We start from the raw sequence: 25,902 nt of genomic DNA, 5'->3' as shown, positions 1-25,902 counted from the left end.
AGGGCAACCATAGATGCAGGGCGTGCCCCCAATACTGGATGTACAGAAAAAAATATATTAGGCCAGGTTTATGTGCATCTGCTTGGGCAAGCAGAGGCCGTATTCCCTACAAATAACATATCTGTACCTGCTGTCATGTGGAGGATGGTGTTTACCCTTTCCTGCCACAACTCATGAAATCATGTCTGACCTAGGAGGAATGGGGTGAAGATGGAATTAATTAACCCCTTTGGGGTTCAGCATGCCATGCCAAGGCCCAGATTTAGGCCCACACTTCATTCAGAGCACTCGGAGTGTCTGTGAGGACAGGGAAGTTGGTGGGGCCAAAACGGTCTTTTTGTTCTTTTTTAATTTTGGGGCAGCCGGGATGGTTGTGGCCTGAGCAAAAAGAAGACAGCAGCACTGCAGGCTTTTGTTGCGTCTCTTGGGCTCTGCATGGTGCTACAACAGAAAAGGGGCATGTTTGTGGTGGACTATGACCTCTTCTTGCAGGGCACAGGGCTATCAGTCAAGGGTTTAAATTTTTTAGTTTTTTTTTAGTTTTTAATGTGGTGTGGTGGTCAAACCTATGTTAGTGTGGTCATCTGGGAGGAAGGGACTTTGTAAAGGGCCTCAGCTTGCCTTTGCTGTCTGGTGCATGCAAGATTCCCCCCCCCACCCCACCCCCGGTGTAATTTGTTAGGGTTAAGGCAAGATAGTGCTGATTACAAAATTTTTCTTAGTGCAACTCATGTTATCACCTAGCAAGGCCCAGCAAGCCACCAGTTCTGTAGGACTAAAAGGGACCTGTGTTTTGGGAGTGGACTCAGGATGCTGGTCCTGTACAGGCAGCCAGGCACTGCACCTCTGTCATTGGGGTGAGTCCAGAAAAAGAGAAGTGCAGGTCCACTGTGCAAGAAGGGCTGTAATGTTGTGCTAGTACACACAGCAGCTTGTTTGATTAAGCAATGTGAACGTTCGCTATTGTTTGCTGAAGCTTCCTTACTGCTTTATGGGCCAAGCAGTTTATTTGTTCTTCAGGGGTTTTACATTCTCTGTTAACACCGGCCTGTGGTTTTGTGTGCAGCCTGGTCTTGAACCAAATGTCTGTGTCACCCCCCGCACACAGTGCAGGGCACTGTGAAGGGGCAACTGTCAAGTGCTTGGTGTTGCCCTTTAACAGAGGGAGAGGGAAGGGGTTTACTTAATGCTCTGTTTTTCTTTGTTTTCTGGGATGCGGGAGGCTGAGTGGGTTTCCGCGATGGCCGCGGCCCCCCTGTGGGAGCGCGGGTAGGGCTGGGTGGGGTGTGGGATGCCCCTGGTGGGGAGGCAGGGAGGGGGAGATGGGAAGCGGTGTAAGAGGGAGGAGGGAACCGCTCTGTTTGACGCAGGGATTTGAGGTGAGATGTGAAGTGAGGCGGGACTGGGGGAGTTGCAGGTTGGTCCCTCAGCCCGAGCCAGGGGAGGGCTTAAGCCAATTTCGGCCTGAGGGCGCTTTGTTGGACGTAATAACAATAGTAATAAATAATAATGTAAAGCATGAGGGTCATAACCGCGGAGCCCACGGGGCTCACGGGCCCGTCCTGCCTGCGAGGAGGAGGGACAGGGCCCGCAGGGGCTTCCCCGCGAGCATCACACAGGCTGGGCCGGGGCGTGCGGCGCTGCCATGGGAACGGCCGCCTCAGTCCCCCCCCGCCCCACCGGCTTCCCCGCCACGTGCCCGCCCGCAGCCAATCGGAGCATCGCGTGATCGTAGGAGGCCGTCGCTTGTCGGTTTCCCAAGATGGCGGCGGGGGCCTGAGGGGCTGCGGAGGGCGAGGCGGTGGCTGGGGGTCGGGCGGTGGCTCCGGCTGCTGGGGAGGGTCCTGCTCCGCGCCCCCCCACCCCGGGGCACTAGGATGGTAAAATGACCCAGGGCGGCAAGAAGAAGAAGCGGGCGGCGAACCGCAGCATCCTGCTGGCCAAGAAGATCATCATCAAGGACGGCGGCACGGTGAGGCGCCGGGGCCGGGGCACGTGCGCTCGCCCGCGGGGGAGCGGGGCCGGGAGCTTTGCCCGAGCCGCAACGGGACCGGCTCCGGTCACTGCAGCGCCCCCCCCCGCAAATCCCCGGCCGGCTCGCGAGCCGCCCCTGGCGCCTGCGCTAGGTGCCCCGGGCCTGCGAGGAGAAACGTGGGGGTGAATCGCAGGCTCTAGCCGGGGCTGCTCCCTGGGCGCTGTGGCCGAGCTGCTTGCAGGGATCCCCTGCTTGTGTTTCCTTGCTCTGAATGTCTGGTCCTCCATTACTGCAGCCTTCACCTCGGTGTCCTTTTTATTTTCACTTTAAAAGTATTTGTCATTAATCTTAGCCTGAGGGCCTGCGTCCCAAGTATAGCTGGGTAAGGACAGTCTGTACACATTCTCAGGCACTAACTTCCTAACTAGTTGGCTCTTCTGGTGGCTGGACGGACGTTTTTATGGTGCAATGATAACTTTGCATGTGGGAGTTGATCTAAATGTACTGTGCCATTCACTAGGTGAATTGGGCAATGATTCCTTTGCACGTGTGGCCTGCTTAAATTTATTGCATGATTCACCAGTGAGCTGTGTAATATATATAAGGAGTGGCAGGAGCCTAAGGTGATGAACCCCTAATGCTTTCTGACAGCAAACACACAGTGAGTGACAAGCACTTCTGTCCAGAAGGCAGTTTCAAATGACTTAAATCTGTGTGTGTGCCACCTTGCATGGGCATAATCATCTTACAGGTTCAGAAAAGTTTCAACAGCTTGTTGTGAAAGGAAAGACTACTTGAAAAGCTGTTGTGGGTGTTGAGGCAGTAGCTGGTTTCACCATTGTCTTGGAGGGTGGCAGGAAGCAAACCAGCAGAGCAGGGCGGGAAGTGCTGAGTTTCCAGATTGGCTTTCACCAACAGCACAATCACATCCTATCTGTGATGTGCTGTACTCGTACAGTGTGTGTGTCGCCAGCATGAGACCCTTTGGTCTTTGTTCTTTCTCCTTTGGCTTCCATAGTCTGAAAAAATAGGTGGGTAAGTGAGAGTACAAAAGCTGTATCAAAGTAGTACTGTTAAGGGTTTTTGATCCGCTGGCTGGAAGTTTAATAAGGTTTTTCTGTGCCCCTTCCCTCCCTCTGCAAAATAGCTGTTAAATAATGTGCCCACTAGGACTTGGCATTTCTAGTAATGAGTGTTGAAGTTTAGGATGTTTTCTTGAAAGCACATCCTAGAGTTCAAAACACTTCAGTTGCATGGAATAGCTCAGTCAGACACTTGTAGAACTATCTGTCTGGCTGCTGTGTATAGCATCCATGTGCAATTTTCAAAATGTCTAAGAATCATGTTGCTTTCAGATAGGTCACAGGCTCCCAAACTTTTTCTTATTGCATGTACAAGCTGCCTGAGTACCCCTACCAGTGTACGGTTAATATTTTAACCCCATTAAATGCCAATTATGATTATAATGAAATTAAATCTGCTATTACACAATTTCTCCTGTGCACCCCCAAGGGTACTGTACCACAGTTTGGGAACCCCTGAGTTAAGTCTTAGAAATAGAGATAAATTGTAACTGATTAAAATCCTGGCACCCAGTCAGTTTTCTTTTCTTGTGAGCAACAGGTGCCCTCATGCATCAAACTGATGAGCTGGGTTATTTAATGGCCAAAGGCAAAGCGAGGTCTCATTTGCTTGATGAAAAACTGTGTTCCTGGTGCTTCTCACTAGCATTTTTCTTTACAGAGTCAATTTAGGGCTGCTTTTTTTTTCAAATAATTAACTACCTATGTGTTTACAACATGAATACTGCAGACAGAGTAACATTCATGAGCTTATGCAGGCTCACACAATTGCATTTCTCATCTAAATAAGTTTTTGGCTAAGACACAAATGCCATTTCTCCTTTAACTCCTGCTTTGCTGAGCTGAAGCAAGGGAGGAGGTAAAAGACTTGTTTAATATACCATCCAGTTATATCTATCTATTCTAATGCCTTTGGTGTCAGCCATCACTTTTAAAGATGTTGGTGTACATTGGGTTCACAATTAAAAATGTGGAGTGCAAACAGGGTTATAACTGTCTGAAGTTGTTAGACAACAAAGATGTTAGTTTTTGTTATCTTTTCCTAAAATATTTATACTTTATTTGTCAACTCTCAGATAGACAGGGAGGAGAGCTTTTGAGACTTGACAGGTTTTTTTTCTGAGTACATAAATATTGAAGCTATACATTTGAAGTGGACTACATATTTTTATAATGGCAGCAGGATGTATGAATTATGGGTAGTCTGGTTGTCTATAATATATATAAATTACTTCTGTTCTCAACCTTCTCAGTTCCTTCAGCTTCCTTACATCCAGAGTGATATTTTGGGGAGCAAGTAAAGTAAAAGGACTGATGTCTTAAATTTCTTTAATTTGCAGACTAACTAATCAGAGTTTTCTGGCATATTATAGTAGAGGTAAAGTCCATTATTTTGAAATTATTTAGCCCCAGAGGAGTTCAGTTGCTTTTGTTGTTGTTGATGTTAACTTAGTTGCAAGATAGGCAGAGGTATCTAGATGGAGATGGCATTTTCTTGTCCCTAGTTCTTAAAGTCATTACTACCTTGATTCCCCTGTGCTTCTGCTACTCCTTCTATACTAGCATAATGTTAGCTTTGAGTTTAACATCTGAGTGCATTCATTTTTTTTCTTGGAGGGTGGGATGAGTTTTTTTCCAAGTACAAAGTTTCAGTAATGCTTACACTATTAATTTCAATAACATTTACTACAGTAAGATTCAGCATGGCAGCAAAGAAAAGAAAGATCTTTGGGAATAAAAAATATTTTCTGTGTACTACATTATAGTACTAATAATACTTTGGAAAGTGCCTTCCAAGAGCAAAACTATATCATAGGAATAATCATAGCAGTATTCACTTTCTCTTTTTTTGGCAATAGTTGATTGACTATATAATGAAGTACAGAATTTTAAAAAATATCTGTAATGTGACCCCACCAAAATAAGACAGGAATAATGGTTAGGGACCTACCAAATTCATGCCGGGAGTGGGGTGAACAGTAACTCCTTTAATCTTGCAGGTTCCCCTGTGTGCCCCCCACTACCACCACCATTGATTGGTGGAGGGGCCCCACTGCTCACCACTTGCTTCTGATTAGCAGGGAGGGAAAAACTGGAGTTTTAAATACAGCACCATTTTTGCTGCTCTCCACTGATTGGCAGGCATGCTGTCTGTAGTTGACCAGCCAGGAGGCAAAAACAGCACCATATTTAAAACTGAGCTTTTGCTTCCCTGCCGATCAGGAATAAGCGTTGCGGGGGGTGCTGCTGTGCACCCCACTACTTAGTCGTGAGCAGCGGGGAGCCAAAAACGGTGGTTTTTAATATGGTGCTGCTTTTGCCTCCCGGCGAGTGCTGCCAAGGTCCCTTGGCCAATCAGTGGCAAGCCCCAAAAATGGTAACATTTAAAACTGTGATTTTTACCTCTCCACCAATTGGAAGCAAAGGGCGAGCAGCAGGACCCCTCTGCCAATCAGTGATGGGGGGCAGGGTGCACAGGGGAACCTGCAAAATTAGAGTTGCTGTGCACCCCATTCCCACAGTAAATTTGGTAGGTCCCTAATAATTGTAGTTCACATAGCTTCTTAATGTGTCCTGTTTTTGATGAGTCATTGTAATGTTTTGTATAATTCATTTTTGGGTCAACGACTATTTAATGCATTAATCACATCTCATGATATTTAAGGTTTTCATTTGTAGTAAGTGAAGGCTGGAATTTTAAGTTATATTTCTGATTGGATTAACTGCATCTTGCATTTTACTCTTAATCTTATGCTGAAGGAAAGATAGATGAAGGTGAGACCTAGAGGGGGACCTTGGAGTCTGTGGGAAATGGGTAGTAATGAGTTGTAGTTGTTCTTTGCTTTTTTTTTTGACAGGGGACAATCTCTGCTTTTGGAGAAAAAGAGAAAGCAGAGTAAAAGTATAAGCATAAAAATGTTTGGTATATGTTGAAGGGGGGTCAAACTCATCTGGCCGTGCGGGTCCACAGGTTGGGGAGTGCCTTCCACCTTCCCCCAATCAACATCCTGCGTATTGCATGCAGGGTGGTCTGGCATAGCACAGGTTTGACACTAGTATATTAGCACTACCTTGAAGCATGTCTTCCATTTACTGGTACAAAATAGAAAGCTGCTACCAGAGATGAGTCTAAAGCACAAGCTTGTTTCCAGTTCTCTCTAGGTGGCTGCAGTTCTCTAATGCTTACATTGTAAGATCAGATCTAAACGTAGGTTCCGACTTACCTGATACAAAACCAGAAAAGACTTCTTGTTTTTTTCCTAGTTTGGACCTAGCCTAGATCTTGAAAAAATACCTGAACTTGAGTCACAACAAACAAGCTTGAGCACTTCTAAAGCCAAAGCTTGATCTCCTTCTAATTAGCCTAAACAATAGACTTCATATAAACTGAGGTTGAGCAAGTTCATTTCTATCTCTTGTTTCTGTCTCTAGAGTTAGGATACCAAACGCAAAGACATCTTTTGAGTTGGCATTTTTAATTTGAAGATTTATTGTTCAGTCTCCAATGTGTTCCCTGAATTGTATAGCGATGCCTTTGTGGCAAGCAGATTTAACAATAAATACAAGTTTGAACTGGATTTCTCTCACTACTGCAAACCACTTTTACTTTCTATTTCCACATTTTCTTTTCCGGAAGTTGCTTTTGATTTACAGTCCTATCAAGGGGCAACCAAACTTACTTCATTTTCATAGCCAGACCTCACCCACATTTGAGGCACATGTTGTGGTTAATTGATCTCGATTTTAGTCCCATGATTGAAGTTACAACTTTATTGTATAGACCATATGGATTTTGGATCACGTATTCTAGCAAGTCTTCGTATTTATCTTTTACCAACAGAAGCAATGTAAAGTTGGCTAAGTAATGAGATTCTGGAATGTGGCACTACTTTAAGTTTTGAGAACAAGTAAGTTTTGAAATTATTAAAGTTTGATTTCAACTTTCAGCTTTGTGACCTTCACTTTTTTCCTCTGAGAAAACAGATGAAATTTCACACAGGCTGTTGCTGCCACAAGTGGAATCCTTACATAGCAAAGCCGTTTTTTCCCAGAACAGCTTCTCTATACATGGGGGTTCGTTTTATTTGGCACCACGGTCAGTTCATTAAGGATTTTCATTGTGTTTTACTGTAAATGGAATTTCCCTTCATCCCAGTTTACTCAAGGCAGTGTCAGATTCCTGAGTGGCATTGTGCTCCTCATTGCCGTTTAATTTCGTACCATTCCCTTGCTTATGAAGTATTATCTGGACCCATTTCTTATGAGTAAAGAGGCTTTTTAAAAACATTTTGTAATACTAATTTTTATTTTTCTTCTTAGCCTCAAGGAATAGGTTCACCTAGTGTCTACCATGCTGTCATAGTCATTTTTTTGGAGTTTTTTGCCTGGGGACTCTTGACGGCACCAACGTTGATGGTGAGTAATATAGTTAACAAACTTTTCATGCAATACAAGAATAAGGTAAACTAAATATTTCAGCTTTCTTATCTCTGCATTTTAAATATAACATACCCTCATTGTGTGCACTTATTAAGTTTTGAAACAAACTCTCCTAGTCCCATGTAGAGGCCAAATTTGTGGCCCAGGACTTGGATATGTACATGCCTGAATTCTGATAGGCAGCAACCTACTTCATTAGTTGCTATGAAAGCTCATGTGCTTCTGAACCAGTTGATTTCTAAGGATGTGTCCACACATGCAAGCACGTGCGCTTGCAGCAGCTCAAATAGAAGTGGTGCAAATTTGAGCTGGGGCTTTTGGCCTCAGCACATGTGTCCAGACATGTTCTTTGGTGTAGGGCAAATGGTGCCACTTGGGACAAAATAACCCTGCCTGGCTCCTGGTGGATCTGCAGCCAGGGGGAGCTAGAACTGGGGGCCAGCATCTGTGCTGTCCCCAGCAGTATAAAAAGCTGCCCTGTCCTAGCCCTATCGGTACAAAAAGCTGCCCTGTCAAGTATCTCAGGGCTGCTTGTTCTCAGGAGCTTCTGGGACTTAACCAGTTGGTACCTGGGGGCACTGCCCCTTGTGCCAGCTGGACTGCTGAAGCAGCCCTGAGTGTTCACTGTACCCTTGACCCACTGCAGCAGTCTGGCAGTGGGGACTGCTGCCTGGCTGTGACCTGCTGTGCACCTGCCAGACCCAAATGGGGACAGCACAGCCAATAGAGGGATCCTACCCTCTGGGCCAGCTGCCAGTGGGCTGTGGCTGCAGAGCTGGTCTTTGTGTGGCACTACTGCCATGTGTGCCCCCTGCCCAGCCATCTGGGCAGCTATCACCCAGAAGGTGTTCCCAGTGGGGTAGCCTGCTTTGAACTGTCAAAGCATGTCTGCCTGGCCCCAATTGGCCAGGAGGTCAGCCACCTCCAGCTGGGTCCAAGTTGTAAGCTCCTCTGCCTGGGTCCTGCCACTTGCCTCCCTAGGAGGAATTCTGGTGTTTCCTATTTGAAAACTGAAAAATCTCTGCTAAAAAAATCCCAAAGTTACTCTGTAAAATACCCCCAAATCCATTTTTCTCCACAATTAAAACAAAAGACCACTATATAAAGAGAGAATGAGAGACAGTGATAAGTTGGGCAATGTTTTATTGATATATCTATAGTGTTAAAGCAATTTGGAAGCCTTCCAGTGTTTCTATGATCATAATAAAATGAATTCTAAATACTTATGATTTGCTGTTTGCCTTTTGGTTTTCTTACCATAGAGCAGTTGGAGCCCCCTGTGACCCCTTCACTAACCAGGATGTGGGGACAGCTGCCCCTGCTGCCACAGCTCCTGTCAGCAGGTCTCATCCTGTCTGGCAGCTGGGCACGCAGGGTGTGTGCTGGAGGGACATGGGGTTTGCAGAAGGGGAGTGGGGGGATGTGAGTAGCTGTGGAGGATGTGGGGGAGCCTAGGGTGTGTGGGTAGGTGTGGGTGGATTGTGGAAGGACTGCGGGGGGCTGCTTAGGAGGGGTGGGTCCCCTACCCCCCTGCAAGGTGCAACCACCCTGTACCGCTCAGGGACTGCCCCCCACAGGGGCCACGGCCCCCCCAAAAGGGGCTACCTCCCTGCAGGGCCCACATGCCCCACCCCTGCTTGTTCCCTCAGCCCCCTAGATTACTGCCAAGCCTGGCCTCTTCTCCTGCTGGCTCCTGCAGCTCCTCCCCCTCTCCCCAATGCCTGCCCCATCCCCTGCTTGTACCCCTAGCCCCAATGAGATGTTGGGGCAGGGTGGGGCAGTGATTGGGGAGCAGGTGGGGGATGGAGCCAGGCAAGGCAGGGATCAGGGAGCTTGGGGGTGGGGGGTCAGGTGGGGAATAGGGCTGGGTGAGGCAGCAATCAGGAGGCGGGGCAGGTGGAGGACAGGGCCAGGCTAACGGGGGTTGCTCCTTGGTCCTGTCCCCCCTCCTCCAGCCCCCCTACCTCCTGCTTAACGACAGGAGCCTGGGTCCAGGTCCTTGCAGCTTGCACTTTGCACCGCTGCCTGCCCCGCATGGGTAGGCAGCATGCTTCTGCACTGGGGTGAGATCTAACCATCGAGATGTTCTGGCTGGCTACCACAGCATCTCTGTGGAGGACCCAGCCTCCGGTTGTCTCAGGGCATGGTCTGGATGCCGTGCCTTGCTTTTTTCCTCTGCTGTTTTTTTTTGACCACAGGGTGTAATTTTGCCCCTGCACTGCAAATCTGCAGTGCAGGGAACTTTTTTTTTTTTGTTCCCACACGTGCCTCTTTCAGCGTCTCAAAGGGGTTTGAGACGCTGCAAGAGGCATGTGTGTGCTTGTCTGGATGCGCCCTAAGGTGCTACCTTGCTTTACCTTCTGTCTCAGTTCAGACTAACAGTGCTAACCACCTTTCCACCTGAATTTTAATATCCAATTTAGGCCTTTGGAATCTGTGATCTGGACATTCTTTAAAAATAATGCAAAATGTGCTTTTTTCATGGACTGCCTTTCCTACTTTTGGCAATTACCAAGGTGGTGGCAAAGCAGATTTGGTAAGCAGCATTCCACTGCTGGTGAAACTCTTCAGTTATGCTGCAATCCAGTGACCTGCCATAACCATTTTTTTGAAATATTTTGGTGTCAGCAAAGCTGAAGTGAAACCTGTATTGTAGTGATAGTAGACTTCTACTTCTGTTAACATACCATAAATTTTCTAACATACCATAAATTTTCATGGTGACTTAGAGATAATATCAGGCCTAAACTTGAGTTTTGTTGATATACCAAGGCTAGTGAGAGAGAGAGAGCGAGAGAGAGAGAGAGAGTGTGTGTGTGTGTGTTTTAACAGCATGGCTTTGCCAGCAAAAATCTTTGCACAACTATAGTTATACCAGCTGAACCAGAAAAACCAGCGTTTGGTTTGTTGTTTTTTTTCTGTTGGTGGCGGTGGTTGGATTTTTTTTTCCCTTAGTGGTGGTATTTAGATTTTGTCCTGTTATACCAGTAAAACAAGTAGAGAGAAGGCTTTGAAGAGCTGTGAGTTCTCAATTTCAGTTTTGCTGCCATGCAAACACATCCAGTATTCCAGCCAACATCTAATTTTGGCAGAATCAAAGCCAAAATTAGGCAAAGCTAGAACCTGAATATAGCAGCCAAGTGAATGAAAAGTTTAAAAGTTAGAAGGCAAACCTGGATTTTACAAGATTTCATTGTTTTGAATTTATTTTTAATACACTGCAGTAGGACAGAGAGGTAACTATATAAAAGAGCCAGAGGTCACCATGGCAAAATGTGGCAAAAGAGGGAAGAATTTATAGGGGCTGACAGATCTAACATAGAGCATGTTAGCAGTCACATGTTTCTATGAAAGCCTGTAAAAGCCTGTTGTCCTCTGTTGAGGGTGTTTGTTTTGTTTCGTGCTTAAAACTAAGACTTAAGAATTTGATATCGGGAGGACCAGCTTACGGTAGAAGGACACATTTTGAAATTTTGTCAGTACTTCAGGTATTGCAATAGTAGTTGGTTCAGTCTAGTCATACATGCTTACTGATTCATCATAAAATGCTTTCTCTTTTGTAGTGTGCCATTCCAGTAAATTTAAACATTGTTTTTACAACAATCTCAGCACTAAAAATTAAAAGTTTGCAGCCACCTTGTTAAGTGATGGAGGGTCTTGCATATATTACCAGGTAAATGTTTTCTGTAATCCTGTGACCACAAAATCTTAGTTGCTATGGAATCCATGGAGTAAAATGCAGTTTCATCAAAGATGAAAACAGATGAAATAAAAGCTGATCCTTCCTGGCCAAAAATTTAGAAAAAAAAATTTACTTTAAGTAGTAAACATCTGCAAATTCTCATTTAAAATCCAAGATTGGGGAGGAGAGTTAATTGGCCATTTGAGAATGTTCCCTTCTTAAAATAGTATTTGGAAGTGTTTTGAAAAATAGTTCTCTTACAACTTATGATAACAGTGGAAAGAGCAACAACTGGACTTGTGTTTAAAGAAAGATGTTAGATGTTGGATTTTGTGTCCTCGTTTTAAAATTGCAGTTATGTATTATTTTTACAGATATTTTAAGTTAATGCAGTTTCTGTCATATGTGTGTTGTGACTTTAGAATCAACAAAAAATTGGCCCTTCTGAACTATGGTATAAAAAGTGCTTCATGGTTTTGAAGCATTTCAGATGAAAGGTATGGAAGAAAGAGGACAGCAAAAGCTTGTCTATCAACCTTCATTGTGGTCAAGCTTTCAGTTTTGATGAATGCTGTTATGCTGGATTTTTTTTTTCAGCTTAACTATGATTATTAGCTTCAGTTTCATCTTTAAGATTTTAACTTGTGTGTTCTGTTGCTATATTGTTCATTGATGCAATTCTTTGAAGCATTTCATAGTTTTCAATCTGCCCCACTGTAAAATTAGTACTATGCATCTTTGTGATACTGTTTGGAAGTGCTGTACATTCATAAACATGAGCTTTTAAACTTTTTCAGACTGGAACATTCAGTAACAGTACATGAAGAGCTGACTTATAAGATGGAACAAATGGGATGATTAATCAAAACACACATGGTTGCAACAGAAAAGCACTAAATTTCAGTCTCTTGTTATATGCCTCAGTTTAGTCACGTATGCAAAGACTGCTAACTAATTCTGGAAATATTCGTAACATCTTGGGAAAATTGATTGTGATGTACTGAGGCTGAGAGAAGGAAGCTAATGCCTTAAGCCTTGCATCAAGGGTAGTAATTAGTTTCGTCTACAGATATTGTTTGTAACCAGATATTCTTAACTAAAGTTCTGTGTCTCATCAGGGTTTTACATAAGCCATACATTGTAGCAATAGTTTTGTTTTAGGTGCTTAGTTTTATAGGAGTAACTGAAGTAGCAGGTAAATCATCATTTTTAAGACAATTTGTCTCTGAAGTTCCTGTCAGTGTACTTGAGCTGGCTTTAAACTGCCAACCCAGGTATTGATAGCACTGCAGCCATGTGGAGATCAGTCTGGGTTGCAAAACCCACCTAAGAAGCTAAGTAAATACTTGGGTAGTTGACCTGTGCTGAGCTCTGTGACACTCTGGCTGTGCTAATTGGCCCCAGCTAATGCAAGTGTCCACAAGCTTCAGTCACAGTAATAAAGCCTGGGAGTGTAGAATACCCTCTTAGAGCGTGTCCAGACGAGCGCACACATGCATTTTGCAGTGTCTCAGATCCCTTTGAGATGCTGCAAGACACATGCAGGAACAAAAAAATGTTCCCCACACTGCATATTTGCAATGCAGGAGCAAAATTAGCCCCCTGGATATTCAGGGGTAAAAAAAACCCTGCGTTGCAGAACAGCGAGGCAAGGCAAGGCAAGGTCCCAGACCATGCCTGGAGGCAACCCAGGAGTCAGTTCTCCGGGAGAGATGCTTTGGTTTCTGGGCAAAGCGTCTCTGTGGTGCTCCTGCTGCCCCTGGCACTATCAAAAGTAAGTTAGGGACATGGGGTAGGGGGGTGGTTTATTGGTGTGGCTGGGCATGGGTGGGGGCTGTTGGGGGCTATGGGGAGTGGTGGGGGATGTCAGGGGGGTATTGGGAGTTGAGGGGATTGTTGGCTATGGGGAGTGGCAGGGAATGTTGGGGAAGTGCGGGGAGCAGCAGTGGGAATGTCCCAATGGGTGGGTACATGGAGGGGCTCAAGCAGGGGCTGTCACACGCCTGGCCCTGCAACACCAGCCCCTGCAGCAGCGCACGGTGGGACGTGACCTGGCCCAGTCCAGCACGGCTCGCTAGCCTGGCTTTGCGTTGGAGAGAGATGTGCGGCTCTGGGAGGCGCAACTCCTATGCAAATGCGTGCTAGCTGCGCAGATTGGGCCAGCAGACACTTTTTTTTCCATGAGGCTCAAGCGTGCCTGAGCCTTATGGAAAATGCCTCGCCAGTCTAACCCAACACAATCCAGCCCTAGCTGTGCAGCTAGTATGCATTTGCACAAGAGCCATGCCTCCCCAAGCCATGAATGCCACTTGGGTGCAAAGCCAGGCTAGCAAGCTGCACCAGGCCAGGTCCTGCCATTCGCCTCCTCCCCAGAGACCCCATGAGGCAAGCAGCACTGCCACCGGAGGCAGGACCCGGTACAGGGACAGTGCACTGGGCCAAGCCAGGTCCTGCTGGCACTGGGCAGCTCGTGCTGCCAGGCTGGGCTGGTTCCATTGTGGCAGGACCCGGCGCAGGATGCCGGGACCATGTGTCATGCTGAGCTGTGTCTTGCGGCCATGGAACTGGCCTGGCCTGGCCTGGCAGCGCGTGCGTGTGTGTGGGGGGGGTGTATATAGTGGTTTTTTGTTCTAACTGTGGATCAATATGGATTTGGGGGAATTTAAAAAAAAAGATTTGTGATGCTGCTGCAGCAGTCCAGCTGGCACAGGGGGTAGTGTTCCCAGATACCAATTGGCTGGGCCCCAGAAGCTCCTGAGAAGGAGTATCCCTGAGCTACTTGCTAGGAGGATCTGGGGAGGGTTATTTTGTCCCAAGTGGCACAATTTGCCCGACACCAAAGTGCATGTCTGGGCACGTCCACTGAGGCAAAAAGCCCCAACTCAAATTTGCACCACTTCTATTTGAGCTGCCACAAGCACATGTGCTTGCATGTGTGGATGCACCGTTAATGTGTTTTAAGAAGTTTTCAAGCCAGCTGTGCAGTTCATATATCTGCTATCCAGTATCTTGCTGTGGTAGCTGTTTTCTGTTTCAGTATTCCACACTATAAAGATCATGTTCTGTATGGAAAACCAGACCTGAAGAAGGTAACGTATGCTTAGCATTACCATAGGGCAAACTGGTTCTAATTGATGGAGGATTTCTGCCTTTTGGAAGATGTTCAACAGCATTCTGCCTTCATTGTATTAATAATACTTTTGTCAAATTAAAGCAGTTTTGGCCGGCCTTGTGGCAAAAAGTGGAAAAATACACCAGTTATTGTTTAGGAAAATATTTGATGTAGCTTGACTTACACCACGGATGACAACTTTAATGTTACCTACGGCAAATTTGGACTATTTTTTTGCCGTGGAGGAAAGTTTTAATAATGATACTTCACAGCTGAATTTTATTAACTTTATAGTGGATATTATAGCATTTGTATTAGGTAGTTTTGGTATACCATTCTACATTTAGTATGAATAATACATAGCATATGTGTCTTTAAATATTTAGTATTATGAAATATGCATAACAATATACTGTTCATAATTCTTTTATAGGTTTTGCATGAAACATTCCCAAAGCATACTTTTCTGATGAATGGCCTAATCCAAGGAGTAAAGGTAGGTTAAATTCAATTCAGAATAGAATTTAAAATCATTTAAACTAATGAGGGAAACACAAATGGCTGTTGGAAGAGTGGAATAATTAGAACTTTCTGAAACCAGCTTTCTAGCTGTGATTTTAAAATATGAGAATAAATGTTTACATGGGAGAGCTCAGATAGCAGCATTTGGTTTTCAGTAAACTCTTGTTTTGCTTAAATCTTTCACTGGGGTTGACCAAAGACTAAAGAGGCTAGCTGATTAGGCTAAGATTATGTGTTTTGATTCAAATCAACTGTATAATCTTTGGTACCCACTTTTTTAATTTGATAGACGGACCTTATCTTGCCAATGTTTTGGAAAATAATAATGTTTTGTAAATACGGCACATAGAAAAGAAAAATGCATTTTTCTCAGAAAACAAAATCACATAGCTGGCTTTGATCTTAAGTTTTGGGTTACTCTGTGATAGTAAAACTAAAATTCAAATTCCAGGTAACACTTGCATAGAACAGAGGATTAAGTATGTTTGCAAGTGAGCTCATTTGCAGTTAGCTTAATAAAAATTAAACATTTTAATAAATATTTATTAAAATCAGTTACTTGGTAATTAATTATTCCATCTGTCACACTTTTCATTGCTTTTTGTTAATGAACATATTTTATTTTTCAGGGCTTGTTGTCATTCCTCAGTGCCCCTCTGATAGGTGCTCTTTCTGATGTTTGGGGACGAAAGTCCTTCTTGCTGCTAACAGTTTTTTTCACTTGTGCACCAATACCACTAATGAAGATCAGCCCATGGTTAGTAGTTTATTTAGTTACTTTACGGTTTTTTGTTTAGCATTTTGTGGCTGCATTTGATTAATACTTACCTTTTGGGAGAATTGTACAGGCACTGTTTGGTTTGGAATTGTTTTAGAACTGGTGATGCAAGGCTGAGAGTCAGGCTTGTTTGTATTGTATCTGAGGCTTTCAATTTGCTGGAATTTGATGGTCTTATTTTAAAATGATCTCTACTTTTTGATCACTTCCCCTCTGTAGTAGATTGTTTAACTGTTTATATGGTTCTAAGTAACCTGTGAAGTAGAGTAGTTATCATTTGCTGGACCCAAAGCAGAAGCTAAATTTGAGATCTGTTGCAAACTGTCCTATTTTAGCATTTCACTCGCACTCAGCTAGATGTCTAAATAACTGCAGATCCTGGACTTTGATTCCAGATGTTTCTTGGTAAACTGACATGTTGTGCTATTTAATTTTGCATTCAGCTCACTTAGGAGAAAGCAGCATAACTAGTCCGAAAGTATCTTTGTGAGGTTATATGCAGATTAAACTGCTTGTCAGGAACCATAGATATTTCAGTCTGTTTGGAAGTGCATGTAGAGTTTGTGAACCACCGTTTGTTCTATATTAATTGTCTCAATCCCTTTATGATCCTAGGTGGTACTTTGCAGTTATCTCTGTTTCTGGGGTTTTTGCGGTGACTTTTTCAGTGGTGTTTGCGTATGTAGCAGATATAACCCAAGAACATGAAAGAAGTATGGCTTATGGACTGGTATGTATGTAATCCTGTATCTTGAACCTTTGAGCCTCTTAAGAGTCAGTAGCTAAACAAGTTCTGTTAATAAAGCTTGATTTTACTACAGTAGGAAACTAACTTTTCAATGGTGGTCTCTTTCCCATTTTAAACTTACTGTTTTGGCAGACTGGTTCTTCTGTCCCATTCTGTATTGCCTTTTGCATATTCTGTTAGTAGCTTAGGTTTAGTATGGCCATGGCAGAATCTTCTTTCCCAAGCCTTCACTTTCTGGATTGAGTTTGCTAGTATGGGGCTAACACCTTCTTTAATAGGTTGAAAGTTCCTGGTACATTATAGGTACTAGCATAAATAGGATTATAATATAGTGTTAATGCAGAAGCCAGTTTGGTAGGTACAGTCCTAGAGGACTTTTTGTTGTCTTTCAGAAAATACTGATTCAAATTAGTCTCAGTCTGGTGAAGTGCTAGTTGAGAAGTTAGAAACTAAACAGATTTGCATTATTTAGCTTTGGTAAACTGTATTATGAAATTAAAAAATATTCAAGAGGATGCTGAATATGATGTTTCACAGGACTGGGAATATGAAATGAGATCCATCCACTTGCAAGTCACTAGTTAGAATCTAGACCCGGTAGATTTCTCGGTCTCTGATAGTCCGTCTTGATTTTGCTGAACAGGCACTCATATCACTAAATGCCTTTTCAGAGTTGTCTGTCGTGACAGGGAGGGTCAACACATACGGAACATGGGAAGTAAATAATCTCTGTTTTGCCTGTTCATATCAGAGTTAAGTTCTGGTTGGTTTATGAGGTTTTCACCATTTTCTGTTCTCTGTTCTGTGATCAGTAAGTTTATTCTCGAGTTGTAAGGGAGCACATTGCACAAATATTAAGCCAACTGAAACTGTTTTCTGAAGTTCCGGTAATGTTGTTTGCATTGAAGAAGCAAAAGCTGAACTGCACACCTGAGGATGGATTTCTGTTCCCCTTTGTTTACCTAAATGGCAGTTTTCCAGATGCATAAGTGTCTCTTTGGCACTTACGCATGGTTTGCAATTCTGTTACTCTGGCCATGAACATATAAGCATACACCTGTATGGTCAGGCAGGTCTTCAGCTACATACATATGCCCAATGCATGCAATAGGTCATGAAACTGTAGCTAGACAAAAACCTATGTCTAGCAGGTCTTTGATGCCAGAGGAGGAGCATCCTTGCATGTTTAACCCCAATAGCTGAGTGGTTAGGGTATTGCTCAAGAAGTAGGATACCTTGGTTCTAGGCTGTCTTTCCCCCAGTTGGTATGAAACTAAACGCAGCTTCCTTGTGCTCTAACTGTTATGCCACAGGCAGTTAGACATTTATACAGGCCCTTTTCTAGCAGTTTTTTTTTAAATAACTTGCTGCCTAGGCATCCCAGAGGGAGAGGTGCATAGGACCTCAAGGAAGAGAGCAAGCCAGAAGGTATGTAGCTCAATGAGGTGGAAACTGACCTGGAAGGGAGTAGGTCCTGGGTTCTAGCCTGGACCTTTGCTCTAAATGGGACAGAAGTATTTTCCATCCGTTTTATCTGATGACCATTAAATGCAAGTGCAGTGGCTCAGCTTCAAGTGGAGTGCTCGAGAAGAGACTAGATACTGCCTAACCTGTGGTGTGGTGGTTAGAGCAGTGAATTGGGAAGTGAGAAATGCAGATTCAGACTCCCTCTTGGGGGTGCGATGTAGGACCTAAGTCTTCCACTTCCACTTAAAACCCAGAATGGTGCACCCCATCTTTTTCCAGGATTTACACTGGTGTGTGCATGTGTACAGCCAAATAGTTGCTGAACCTACACATAGCCCACTCTGCATGTTCAATATACATAAGTACATTTGCATGTCCACACTGCAGGGGTAATAGGCTGGGCACACAGAGGGTAATAAACTTCTGCCATAACTTTATTAACATGTCCTTGTATAATATAAAATATTTGATAGAGAGTGCGGAGTATCCTGCAGGTATAGAGAAAATAAGCAGTTTCCTTTACCAAAAGAAAATGATATCTTTAGAGTCTCTCCCTCCCTTTGAGACCTGTGAACTTTGTTGGTTGATCTTATGTCAACACAGTGACAGCATTAAAAGTTATAATTTGCTGCCTTAGTCAAAACTGTTTTCTTCTGAATCTTCAGATGTCTGAAATTTTCAGGATGATGTAACTTTTTAAAATTTGTTTTGACTTTCTATCTCATTACAATGACTGAGCTTTTGGAAAAGTTTAAGCTGTAAAGAGTGAATTAAAAAAAAGAGTAGCTGTAAATACATGTGAAAAACTTTAATTTTATATTCTCATACTAACCCTTTTTCTTTTGTAGGTTTCGGCAACTTTTGCAGCAAGTTTAGTTACCAGTCCTGCTATTGGTGCTTACCTTGGTCGAACTTATGGCGACAGCTTGGTAGTGGTCCTAGCTACTGCTATAGCTTTGTTGGATATTTGTTTTATTCTTGTTGCTGTACCAGAATCATTGCCAGAGAAGATGAGGCCAGCATCTTGGGGAGCACCCATTTCATGGGAACAAGCTGACCCATTTGCAGTAAGCTGTTCAGATGTTCAAGAAATAATGTTTTGGAACTTGTGCACATGGGTTTTGATGCTTTAGGATCAAGGATGGAATTGATGCTAATTCAGCTATTCAGGATTTAAAAAATGGGTTTGAGGAGTTCCTTAGCTAATTTAGGAGTTGGTATTGCCATTGCTGCTTTGCAGAAGTAACGGCAAACCTGTGGTAAATGAGCTGAAGAAAATGATGGTTCCATGTATTAGCTTAACTAACAGCTGTTTTGCTTCTTTCAGTGTTGATTTTGGATATATATTTTTAATAACGATGAAGAGAATGTTCTCAGTTTCTGACCTTACGACTGTCTTTTTTTTCTTGTCCGTAGTCACTTAAGAAAGTGGGTCAAGATTCCATAGTGCTGCTAATCTGCATAACAGTATTTCTCTCCTACCTCCCAGAGGCAGGGCAATATTCCAGCTTCTTCTTATACCTCAGACAGGTGAGAATCTGCCCCTAAAGAAACGTCTCATAGGTTGACAGAAAGGACTACTTGTATTTGCTACTTTTTTTTTTTAGCAATATGGAAGTAATATAACTTGTTCACTTTTGAGAATGGCTTTTTGTTCCCTCATAGTTATTATTCAAAGAGATGAATCTCCTTCCCTTGCATTGCACTGGATCAGGGTAACTTAATAATTCATTTACCAGTTAACTTAATTTTCAGGCTGTGTCCTGGGATGAGTTTTCTTTCAAGTTCTAAATAAGATTTAAAAATATATAAGACATGGTAGATAGAAAATATTCTTGATTGATGCAAAGGTAAATGTTGAAATAATACCAATAAAATCTTTCTTTTATTTCACTTGATACATTTTTTTGTTCATGTCGTTATTCATTCCATTGTCTTCAATGTTCTGTGACATGTTAACATCTACTTGTGGTTTAATGATCAAATTACTCCTTCTCTAATGTAGATAATGGGATTTTCGTCTGAAAGTGTTGCAGCATTTATAGCAGTCCTAGGCATTCTCTCCATTATTGCACAGGTGAATACTCATCTGCACTTTTTACTGGTATAGTAGCAAGTAAGACCTAATAATGGGAATCCCTGTACCTGCAGTTACAAATGGAATTGAGCTGTTACTGGGAGTTCTAGAGTAGAACAAAAAAGGAATGAGTTTACTTCACTTTTTCATTTTCCCATCACTTAACATTTAAGCATATGGCAACCAGTTGGCATAGCATCTTTGAAAGGGAGAAGTGTCACCATATTACAGAGGAGTAGCTAATACATGTGGAAAAGTGAGACTTGTCTTGCTTCACATGGGAAGTCTGTTAGAGTTGGGACTATAACCCAGTTACTGTAAATGCTAACAGAGTGCCTAAACCTTAGCCCCCCCCCCCATCTTCCTCAACTGTTTTCCCAGAGGCCTAGAAGTTGTTTGTTCTTTAAATTATCATTAGTTAAGCAAATAGCTTGTACTGCTTAATCAAAACACGGTGGTTTATACATCCCTGGTGTTAGCCATCTCAAAAGATGTTGTACATTGCTGGCTAGGCAACAACCCTTCTTGATTACTTTGCCTTTTAATATCAAACTTGAGAAAAGAGACTTCAACTAGTAAATACTTCATGTATGTTGCTGTGTAATGATGCTTACAGTTAAAATGTTGACTTTCTTTCTTATCAGACAATAGTCTTGAGTTTACTTATGCGATCTATTGGAAATAAAAACACCATCTTACTGGGTCTAGGATTTCAAATATTACAGCTGGCATGGTATGGCTTTGGCTCAGAGCCCTGGTATGTAAACTTAAATTCTTATATTTGACTGATTTGGCATGTTTTAGATTATTTTCTGTTTCATACAAAACTGGTTTCTGTGAGTTTACTCAAAACAAAAAAAAAAAACCCTCACGGACAATAATTTCCTGTAAATGTCAGACTTTTCACAAGGAGTGGTTATTTTCCAACTACATTATTACACTCTTTGTGTGTTAATAAAATAATTATACAGCACCAATATACAAATATATTACTAATTTATAATGGCTAGATTATATATTAGCGTAAAAATAGGAATGTGCTAACTTGATCAAATCAGTTACATTTGTTGTAATACACAACGTAGAATGCAGAACACTGCCCACAATGATCATTCTGATTCTCTCTTGCTTGTTCTGCAGGATGATGTGGGCAGCAGGGGCTGTGGCAGCCATGTCTAGTATTACGTTCCCAGCAGTAAGTGCACTGGTTTCACGAACTGCTGATGCTGATCAACAGGGTATGTTTTTAGGTCCTAATATTTTAATAAGGATCCTTCAAGCCAGAAATTGTCTTGCTTGCTGTCCCTTAGAAATAAGTTATCCTTAATTGTAGCCTTCTTGCCAGTTTATAGGACAAATTTGCCAATAGTGTAGTAATATAAATGAAAAATATATAGTGTAGTTTACCTCTCCCAAGAATAAAAATGTCCCTATTTACTTGAATCCACAATGAGGTGCTTTTCCCATTCAGCATGGGGTTGGGGGTGGAGCCTTGTCTGATTCAGGTACTGGCCTAGGGCACATAGCTGCCACAGTTCTGGCTCTGGCCCTAACCTGAGCCAAAGCTGTAACCTGCTGCTGCTGCCCAATAGAGATGGCTCATGCAATGGAAGAAGCATGGGGGAGACCACAGGGTGATGGGAGCAGGGAGAGTGTGGTGGGTGGATGCTATGCAGTGGCAGGGGACCAGTTGCAGCTTCACCTCTGGCCACAACCCAGGCCAGGGCTGGGGCTAGAGCCAACCCAGAACATCAGTCATTTGGTCCACTGCAGCATAGGAAATCCTGTCTTAAGTATGTATTAGGACAAAGAACTCAATATAATGCTATGGCTCAGTTTTTTCTCATCTCTCATTAGTGTAACTCAGTCAGTGAAGTTACTTGTAGTTTGCATCAGTGTGAAGGGGAAAGAGAAAGCCATTATTGGACACATTTCAAAAAACATTTAAAACTGTCTTCATTCTTTACAGTTAACCTAGTGGAATCCTGTTTCTTTCAGGTGTTGTTCAAGGGATGATAACAGGAATTCGAGGATTGTGTAATGGTTTGGGACCAGCACTCTATGGCTTTATATTCTACATATTCCATGTAGAATTGAGTGAACTTCCAGTGCCTGATATTAAACCGGAAAGTAATATAGACACACAACACCATTCACAACAGGTATTGCTACTCTTTATTTCTTATTCAGCAGAAATACAGAAGGGTTAAATCCTAGAAATCTGGAAGGGGAAAAAAGTATCCAATTCATTCATCATACCAGTGCTGGGGTTTCCCTTGTGACATTATGTAGTATTTTGGCTAGCTTAGCTCTAATCAGCTGTCAAACTCACAGCCTATGACCCAGAGCATCTGGAGCAGGCATCGTGCGCAGTCTGCCCTATGCTGCATCCCGTGCAAGTCCCAATATGGCCAGAACAAGTGCTGCATGTGGCACAGATGGCACCCACTCCAGCCACTCTGAGGCCATGTGCAGCACAGTCCTGGATCCACTGCTGCCTGATTTTTATAGATTAATTTCCATACCATGTTAAAAATGATCTCTTGCCCAACTAGCTAAAGCTTTCACTTGGATGACCTTTACTACTCCATCTACTTGCAGTATTCCCACAGAAATCAGGAAGTGCTTGAATGAAGAGTAACAAACTAGAGAAGCAAATCTGGACTTTTAAAATAGCTTTCTAGCTGAGCGCAATCTCAAGCAGCTAGATCATAGTTCTTTGTATGCAGCTAGATGATTACTTGTGGTGCCTTTTATGTCAAAACATTGACACTGGATACCTACAACAGTGAAATGGTTGTTTCAAAGATGGTGGGACACTTCGGTAGTCTTCTGTCAGTTTAACTCGTAGCCTGTAAGTTTTATAACAGCAGTTGACACCCCATGTCCAGTTGTCTGCTTTTAATCCAACCGATGCTGTTTAAATTGTAGGGAGGTGGATTTGATACAAGATCACATTAATGTTGTGCCCTTCTGTATTTTGTAGTCTCCTCCTTAGTCCTTGCTTGAAACCTTGGCAATGCTGTAGTGCTGTCTACAGCAGGGTAAAACTGCCTGAACAAGATTGACTAGGAACATGCAGTTTCATACTGCTGCTCCAATTATGCTGTGTAATACTTCCCTGTTTTCAGAAATCCTGTGGAAAGGTAAACTAGGGAGTGAAATGCAAATGCTACCAGCTATTCAGTCTTCATAGCTTCCTGACTTGATGACATACGTCCATTTGAGAACTATTTGAAAGCCAAGTGAGGTAGTCTGTGGCCCACTTCCCGTGAAGGCAAGGGAAAATTCTACAGTTTAAAAATTCTGCAATTTGAACAGAGCCAAGAAGTCTAACTGGGTATTGCCAACTGTGTTCTGCCTTATCTCAGGGGGTGGGAAAGCCCTTCTCCCTGCATAAGACATGATGGTTGGGAAGAGCCCAGTTGCTGAGAGGAAAGGAGAATGAAAAAACTATCTGTAAAAAGGTTTCTTTATAATTAGCATGGGGACTTAGCATGTAATAAACTTGGTGTGAATGTTGAATTTATTAGCTGTTCCTTTGTGTTCTTTTCAGAACTCTATAATTCCTGGACCACCATTCTTGTTTGGAGCATGCTCTGTGCTGTTAGCTCTCCTTGTTGCCTTGTTTATTCCTGAACATACCAATCTAACTGTACGATCCAGCAATTGGAAGAAACACTGTGGCAGTCATAGCCATCCACACAGTCCACAGGCCCCTGGTGAGGCCAAAGAACCTTTACTGCAAGACACAAATGTATGACAGCAAAACTCAAGACTCCCCTTCCTCCCCCGCGGTTGGAGATTACATTCCATCAAGCATGTGATTTCTTAAGATAACCTTAAGAAATTTATGCATGAAACTTGTAGGAACTACAAACAGGAACTGGAAATTTCTCCAAAGATGTTACAATTAAATTATTAATTTGCTTTTAAAAAAATATTAATCACTGGTCTCTTGCCCTGATATTGTTAATTATATTAACCTTTACATCCTAGCTCAAGAGACGTAAGGAAAAAAGTCAAGGTATTAGCATGTGTCCCTACACCCATTTTCTTAAGGTGTTGAGCTTTAATTCTTTTCATACTAAGTCTCAGTGAGACATACTAGCATATATGTAGACCCATTAATTTTAATGTTGGAAAATCTTGGGTCAGGTGATTCAAAGCCTTAATGTAAATGCACTCACGTAAGAAAAAGGTTTTGTTTTTTTTAATTTTACAATCACTGTATGGCAGGTTTTTTTTAATTTTTAAGTTTGTATTAATACAAACTTACGTGAGCATGCGTATTGAACAGTGAAAGCTCTTTTTATGTAAGTGCGTTACTCTTAATTCTATTTTTAGTACGATATATATCAGATATTGAGTATTTAAATAGCAAGCTATGAGCCAATAAGTTTTTAATATTGGTTCTAAAGCCCTGCTTTCCTAAGTAGTTTATTATACCACTGTTTCTGAGCATAATCATGAAAACCTCAAAACTTGAATATACAAAGTGAAATATAAGTTGATAGCCTTGAAAATGTCAGTGTACTATATAGTGGCCTTTCAGGACTGTCACAGTTAACTTTTATTTTGCAGAGCTAATGTTTTAGTCCTAAACTTTCAGGACCCTAATACACAACAGAGCTTTATACAATTACTGATGTGAATTTATTTCTCTAAAATGTATATTTTTGTGTCCAGTTGTATTATTTAAGTGTTCCTTTGTATAAATTTGTGTATAAAGTGCTGTATAGTTTTAAATGTTTTCATCTTATGTGGTTACTGCTCAGTGCTTTTTTAACTTGAACATTTGCCATGGTTAACTAAAAGCTGGAAAATATGTGAATAAAATTGACTATTTTAATGAATTTTTAAATAATTGCTAACGTCTTCAATTATATTCTAGATCATAGGCGATCTATAGAACTGATTCCATTACGTGACTTGTAACCTGCTGGACATACTCCACACCCTGCTTAAGTCATTTGCTCTGCTCCAGCCAAATGCTCAAAATATAAATTGAAGTGTGCAACATGGTTTTGTAAAGTAATACATGAACTAAACTCAGTTGACAAGGTACCTGAAATGCTTTCTGGCAAACTGCTGTAGGCTTCAGTGAAATGACTATGATTTTACTGTTTTTCTGCTCTTTAGTGCAACAGATGAGGGAAACAAAAGTAGCTTTTTACTGATAAGCTATTAAATATTTTCCATTAACCTTAACACTTCCAAAAGCAAATGGATATACATTAATACAAAGTCTGATTATAAATACATGTACAAATTTTACACAGCAAAACATCTTTACATATACAAGTCATTTGGACAGTAATGTGCAAAAAACTAGAGTGATAACCACTCTAAACGTAACAAAGACCGTCTGAAACCAAATAACATTTTAAACCAAGAAACATGTAAACACAGTCCAAGACACTTTTAAGTGGCTTTACCATATTACAGTTTAAAACTAGACAGTTATCTCTAGTTTGGTATTACAATACAGTTTACCATAAACTGTAGAAAAGCTGGTCCTTTTTTTGGTTACTTCACATATATGCTGCATTTTCTCTTGTATAGCCCACCCTTCCTCCACATCATATGCAAGGGAAACATGACCTTGGGTATGGAAATGTGGGTATGGGGTGGGGGGGGGGGAAGGAAGAGTGCTAGCAACATTTAATTGGGAGCCATAGCAATTAACACTATCATGACCAGCGGCGATTCCCTCCTGGCCACAGGAGTGGCTGGATCAGGTGTGCCAAGTCTTACCAGTCACAAGGCCTCAGACCCAGCATGCCTGGTCCAACCCCACATGCTAGCTCCAGAGCAATGTGCCAAGTCAGCCACAGCACACTGAGTCCAGGGCTAAGCACCTAGCTCCAGAGACAGTGTAGTCCTGGACTAGGCACGTGGCCCCAGAACCAGCACACGGGGTCAGCCATGGCTCTGCACCAATGTGAAGGGCTGGACACAGTTTGCAGACCCAGTGCACTAGGTTGGTCCACAAGATCCCTCTCATGTGGGGCTGATG

The 25,902-nt window shown here is 42.5% G+C and overlaps 1 protein-coding gene across 1 annotated transcript; it reads left to right on the top strand.

The window, feature by feature from the left end:
* The first annotated feature begins 1,739 nt into the window (after positions 1–1,739).
* MFSD14A (major facilitator superfamily domain containing 14A) lies at positions 1,740–24,747 on the top strand. Its single transcript, XM_019531032.1, has 12 exons — positions 1,740–1,972; positions 7,378–7,473; positions 14,725–14,787; positions 15,443–15,570; positions 16,207–16,321; positions 18,655–18,873; positions 19,223–19,336; positions 19,812–19,883; positions 20,528–20,640; positions 21,024–21,121; positions 21,882–22,045; positions 23,440–24,747. Exons 1-12 carry the CDS (start codon positions 1,886–1,888, stop codon positions 23,644–23,646), a joined length of 1,476 nt encoding a protein of 491 aa, XP_019386577.1. The 5' UTR covers positions 1,740–1,885; the 3' UTR covers positions 23,647–24,747.
* The last annotated feature ends 1,155 nt before the right edge of the window (positions 24,748–25,902 follow it).

The sequence above is a fragment of the Crocodylus porosus genome, unplaced genomic scaffold (genome assembly GCF_001723895.1).
Source record: "Crocodylus porosus isolate Cpor-Errol unplaced genomic scaffold, CroPor_comp1, whole genome shotgun sequence".
NCBI classification, from domain to species: domain Eukaryota; kingdom Metazoa; phylum Chordata; order Crocodylia; family Crocodylidae; genus Crocodylus; species Crocodylus porosus.
Note: the sequence above shows the minus strand (reverse complement) of the source record. Positions and strands in the feature narration are given on the sequence as shown.